The following is a 5,871-nucleotide window of genomic DNA, read 5'->3' on the forward strand; positions in this document are numbered from 1 at the left end:
GGAAAATCCTCCCGACATCTGAAAAGGCTAGGTGAGTCTGCCTCAGCTCCCGGGCTCTTCCAGCTCATTCCAGCCCAGTGCTCTGCCCTCGCGCCCCTCCACTGACCACCATGCTCTTGCCCCAGGGTCTGTGCCTGCAAATAGCCACCAGGCTGCTCAAGGCCTCTGTCCACACGGGGCCTCCCTTCCCTGCTTTACCTCTCGTGCCATCACTGCCACCTGCCACTCTAGAAACGGGACACCCCTCTCCTGACCGTCAGCTCTGAGAACACTGGCACATCGTGGACACTCAGTCGTTGCCTAAATGAGGGAAGGAACAGAGGTCACACCCTGATGGAAACCTTCCAGGGCTCTGCACTGCCCCGAGGAGAGTGCAAACGCTGGCGGCAGAGGTTGAGGTGACCCACCTGCTCCTGCCTCCCCAGCATCGCCTTGCACGCCCCTGGGCACTGGTCCTAGTGACCTCAGACCTTCACGGCTCCTATCAAGTACCTTCAAGCCTCAGTTCCTTTGCCATCTTTTTCTGGGTGCCATTCCATTATGGTTGGGAATACGCCACCCAGACTCGGAACTTGCTAGAACCTCACTATGTGGTGACTTTTTTGCATCTGTCTCCCTCGCCCACGGCAGCTCGGAAAAGAGCCTTGCTCTGTGCCCTGGGCTTCGGCCTGCATGGGCACGCAGGTGCTCCGGGACAGCTTAAGAAGCAAACGAGTCTTCCTTGTTATCCTTTTTTTATTTGTATTTTATTTTGTGAGTCTTCCTTTTTGATGAGGTTTTGTGTCTCATCACCCCCTTTGTCAACAGTCCCCCGAGCATAGGGCAACAGAAGGGGTTGTCTTCCTTCTTGGACCCATGGACATGGTCCCACCTATGCCCTGCATGTGTGGGTGCAGACGGTGGGCCCAGGCAGTGGGTGTGGTGGAGGGCAGATGCCTGAGCCTTGGTCCTGGCTGGGCAGTCTTGCTATGTCACATTGACCAGAGACCAGAATCCTTTCTGGGGGCGGTTTCCACTCATACCAAATAGGGTGATGGTGGATGGGGCTGCTATGGCCCTTGTGGCTCTAGGGACATCAAGGCCAGGCCAGCCTCTGCCTCCCAAGCAAGTCTAGGCAGCAAAGATCTTCCTTGCTGACCAACCTCATGGGCCTGGAAGGGCTGGGGTGTATGGAGGGATGTCTGACCTGGGCCCAAGCTGCCCTCGAGGGAGCCCCAGCTCTGACCCACTGCTTCCGGAGGGGCACTATCCTCTGTGGGAGGCCCTGGGGGACAAGAGCAGAAAGGAGGGCTACTCCTCCTCAGAGGGTGGGGCAGTTGAGGGGCTGGGGACAGGGCCTCACCCTGGGCTCTCACTGTTAGGCCACCCAGGCCAGGGAAGCACCCAGAAACCTCCTCATCCAAATACCAAACCACCAGACGCCCACCTCTTCTCTTCCACATACTTGGTCCTAGAAGCCTCTGGGGACAGGAGCAGAAAGGGGATGGTGGCCCTTGGGACAGCTTTGAATGGCAGGATGGACAGACTGAAGGCTGACTGTGGTGTTAGAGGAGAGAAAGGAACAGGGGGCAGGGACAGACACGTGTCCTTTGTCCCCTCTAGCACCCAGCCCAGTGCTGGGTGGACAATGCACCACAGCCCGCTGGTGACAGACTAAAGCAGCCATGCCCAGTCCCTGCGAGGCCCTCCTAAAGGTACTGCATTGAGTTTTCCTTTGAAGAAAATTCACTATAACTAGACCAAACCAGCTTGTTAATACTACCCCCAAGGAAACGGCACGGTGAAGCTGGGCCCTTGGTCACCATGGTCCTCACTTCAGTTTTTGGCAGCTCCTGGGGAAGCCAACCTGTGGTTCCCTAGTTTGGTGGGGAAGGAGCAGGGGCTGTGGCCAGGCTGCCGGGGACAGAGTGCTGCCCAGGGGCCTGCCATCTCTGTCCCTGCGTCCCTGAAGATGGTGGGTGGCATCTGTGGATGTCAGGTGACTAGGCCAGGCTGGGCCACCAGGAGCCATTTCCGCTCCCTGGTTGGGAAGGCCAGTTTGAGGGCCCCTCCTCTCATGTCCCACAGGCCCAGCCCTCACTTTGTTCCCAGGCTCCCTCGATGCTGCCAGGGTGCAAGATTGGGACTGAAGGTGCTGAGGTACCGGCTTGAACCAAGGGGCAGAAACAGGGCCAGAGCTCTAGCCTGGGAAGAGGGGGAGCGGGGTGTTACAGAACCGATGCCCCATCTGGGGTCTGGCAGGCAGAGAGGAAGTGGTGGGGGCAGGGATGGACACAGCCATCAGCAGCAGGGATGGGTGAGCTTGCGCCTTGCATACTAATGACATTTCTAATCAGCCAGAACGAGGCGCTGGCATCAATCTGCCAAGTGGCCAGCTCTGTGAATCATCCTGGAACTGACAGGAAGGTTCCAGAGGGTGGTGACCCAGCTTAGCTGTGACGGGTGGAGCCTGAGCCAGATCCCTGGTCCTGGGCCCAAGGGGCACCCTGCCGTCCCGGCCTCCCAGCCATGCCCCATACACCAGGCTGCACTTCACACCTGATTTTATTCCATGACACTGATTTGCTGAAAACCCCGTTTCCTGGGCAGGGGAAGGCAGTGGGTGGCCTGGGAGAAGGGGGATGGCCTCCCAGGAGGACGGTACCACTCGGCTCTGATAAGCACTGGCCCATCCAGCCCCACCCTCTCCCCTCCAGTTCATTTAAAAACTGAGCTGCAAAAGTAAAATAGAATGAAAAAATAAAAACAAAACCCTGAGATGTTAAAAACCAAATTAAAAATCCCCTTTGGTGTCAAAAGGTCCTATTCCTAAAAGCCAGTGGGTGGGGTAGGCCGGTGGGGTGGTGCCAGGGTGTGGCTTCAGTCCTCCTGCTCATGGTCATGGTCACTGTCACTCTCCTCCTTGTCCTGCAGGCCCAAGAGGTCCTCGGTGCCCGGCCGCTTCAGGATGGCGCTGTACTTGAGGGCGGCAGCCTCTGCCCGCAGCACCACCTCCACCAGGCTGAAGATGGTGATGACCTGCAGCACAGCAGAGCCCGGCGGTGACTCAGGTGGGTCTCGAGGGGCTGCCCACGGGACAGGGGGGTCAGGGACCCATGGACCAAGCCTAGCTCTGCCACCATCTGTCAGCGGGGTGCCTGGGACCACTTGTTCTGCCTCTTTAGGCCTCTGTTGCCAGTCTGAGAGCTGAGCCCACTCAAATACTGAGGCCCTGGGGCCCTGGCACACAGTGAGCACTAGGGTAGGGAAACGCTGGGGTCTGGGCTGGCCTCGGGAGCATGTTTAGGTAAAGACTGTTTGTTATACAGAATTTCTTGGGCAGGAGGTCCATAGCTTTCATCAGATTCTCAAAAGTTAAAGGCCCAGTTCTAAAGAGACAGGCAGAACCTCCCCCAATCTCTGCCTCTCCTCACAGTGGGTGTCCCCAAGGGAGGAAGGTGGTACCAGAAAGCTAGGAGGGGATGTGGGTGAACTGGTGCCCACCACCAGGAGCCTGGGTGCGGGGGAGGGGGCGGGGTCCGGGGCCACAGTGGTGCTCTGGGAAAGCGGCGCCAGCCCGGGGTTCTGACCTGCTGCACTGGCTCTGACTCCGTGTCCTCAGGATCCCAGACAAGTGTCAGCACCGGCTTCTTGCCCACCCTCCGGAAGTGGTGGGACCGCAGGGGCAGGGCCTGGGGGTGCACACAGCTGGGTCTCAGGACCTGGGCCTGGATGCAGCCTCCTAACCATTGACCCTGCAAAGCCCTGACTGACCTCAAGGGAGCTCCCTGACCTGACGCCCACCCAGCAGCTGGCTGCTTGACTTTCTGGGGGTACCACCCTCATCCTCACTCTGGCCAGCTTCAGGGTGGGGCAGGACAAGGCCAGTACCTAGGCTCTGTGTGTTATTCGGGGAAAGTGGTGGGTTTGTCCAGGCACATCGGGACGTGGGCCCGAGGTGGACCAAGCACCGGAGGCTGGAGGGCTGCTGCCCCCTGCTGGCGCTGGGTGTTAGCACAGACTGAGGGCTGGGTTGTCTGCAAAGATGATCTAGATCTGAACTTTTGTCCTGCTCCACGTCAGGACTTAAGGACGAGAACGCTGATTGGTTCCAGCTGGCCTCTGTTCTGTCTCTTCTGTTTTACTCCATGTTAATATCATGTTTATTCTACACTATGTGCTGGGCTCTGCACACCCCAAAGTGTTTTGGATGTTAACCACAAGGTAGGCTGAAACAGCTCCATCAGGTGGCCTTAGACAGGCACCAAGAGCCTGGAATAAATAGCCACCGGAGCAAAGGCTGGTCTCTTCCTTTTGTTTAGGGCGTCACTTTCAGAGTGGCAATGGATATTCGTTCTGGTCTTTTCTTCTCCCATGTTCCTATAAGAAATCTCGAAAAGGCTGTACACCCTGCCATCCTGTACTGGTTATGGAGGGACCTGTTTTCTGGGACCTTGAAGAAGAAGCCTGACCCCTGGCCTGGATCCCCATCCCAGACAGGCTCAGTTGGGTATTTGGCAAGGCCCATGAGTGGGCTTGGTGCTGGGTCTTGGAGGGGGACCAAGGTCAGGGGCTCCATAGTCTCTACCTCCGTGTGCCAGCATAGCCCACATCTGAGCGAGGGTGCGATGCAGAGTCACCACCACAGCTTGGATCCCCAGTGAGGACAGGGACAGCAGGGTCCTCGCCTGTGCTCCCATCCTCCATGCTTATGTGTCCACTAAGGGCTGTCCCTGGTCCACGACCCCCCAGATGCTAGGAAAATATGAAGGAGACCCCAGCGAAGGGAATGGGACAGGCAGGGGAAAACAAAGTGTGCTTAGAGGATGCGGCTCAGTGTCTGAGGGGGGAACTGCACAGCCCCCACACTCATTTCACAGTCGATGGGCGTCTGCACCCTGTAGTTGGCCTCTGCCTCCACAGAAGGTCCCTAACTGTGGCCTGGATGCCCCCATATACTCACATTGCAGTAGATGCGCTTGTGCACCCCGTAGCGTAGTACCAGCACGTCGAAGGCTTGGTTCAGGACACCCAGCACCATGGCTTCCGACTCTAAGGGGCCACTCTCCTGCAGGGCAGGGCAGGGCTCCAGCCAAGGCTTGGCCATGGGACGTGTTATCCCCCCAGGGCCCACCCTGGCTGCTGAAGGCCCCTGGGCTCCTCCAGGGCCCTTGTGAGCAGCTGCCAGGAGGGCAGGTGGGGCAGACGGAAGGGGAGGGGGTGTCAGGAGGGTGGCCTCACCTTGACCAGGATGGCAAAAAAGAGGCTGGTGCTGAGCTCATGCACGCGCTTCGATGCCATGCGGCGGTCATTGCAGTGGTCGGCCTGCTTCTGCAGGACACTGGGCTCCACATCTGGCAGCTCCCTGTAGCCTGGAGAGAGGGTGGTTGGGGGCCTGCTATCGGGGAGAGGGGTGCGGTACTCTATGTGCACGGCATGGCTGGGTGATGGGTAGTGTGGTACCCTGGGACCAGCCAAGGTGGGGCCTGGGAGGCCCATGCAGAGTGAAGGCCTCCTGCTGCCCAGCTCCAGAGACTGAGAATGATGGGCGGCCTTTGTTTGGGTTTCTAATGAGCCCTAATGTGGCTTCCCCTATAGGGACTCACAGAGGGAGAGTTTCAGGTCCAGAGTCCCTGCTGCTGGAGCTTCCATAGTCATAGCAGTGTGGCCTCTGGGCACCCACTTTAGGGGGTGGGCAGCTGCTAGCTGGGCACAGGCCTGCATTCCGAACTGCGCCTCTTACCGAGTGTAGCGGCCAGGAGACGGTGTACCATGACGTCTGCAAAGCGGCGGATGGGAGAGGTAAAGTGTGTGTAGAGTGGCACGTTGAGGGCGTAGTGCCGGAACTGCTCCTGGTCCCGCAGCATCCCCGAGCAGAAGTACAGCGCCATC

At 58.6% G+C, this 5,871-nt stretch overlaps 1 protein-coding gene across 2 annotated transcripts in view; it reads right to left on the reverse strand.

The window, feature by feature from the left end:
* Nucleotides 1–2,526: 2,526 nt before the first annotated feature.
* Nucleotides 2,527–5,871, reverse strand: part of DIS3L2 (DIS3 like 3'-5' exoribonuclease 2) — a 303,483-nt gene continuing 300,138 nt past the window's right edge. The window contains exons 18-22 of one of the 2 annotated variants that reach the window (XM_005882957.2): nucleotides 5,723–5,871; nucleotides 5,221–5,351; nucleotides 4,943–5,047; nucleotides 3,570–3,671; nucleotides 2,527–3,018 (exon numbers count right to left, since the gene is read on the reverse strand). In XM_005882957.2, coding sequence (XP_005883019.1) covers nucleotides 2,860–3,018; nucleotides 3,570–3,671; nucleotides 4,943–5,047; nucleotides 5,221–5,351; nucleotides 5,723–5,871 — 646 coding nt within the window. In that variant the 3' untranslated portion in view covers nucleotides 2,527–2,859. The remainder of the gene's footprint in view (nucleotides 3,019–3,569; nucleotides 3,672–4,942; nucleotides 5,048–5,220; nucleotides 5,352–5,722) is intronic. The other variant, XM_014530601.1, reaches the window with a different exon arrangement.

Source organism: Myotis brandtii, unplaced genomic scaffold (assembly GCF_000412655.1).
Source record: "Myotis brandtii unplaced genomic scaffold, ASM41265v1 scaffold744, whole genome shotgun sequence".
Classification (NCBI taxonomy): domain Eukaryota; kingdom Metazoa; phylum Chordata; class Mammalia; order Chiroptera; family Vespertilionidae; genus Myotis; species Myotis brandtii.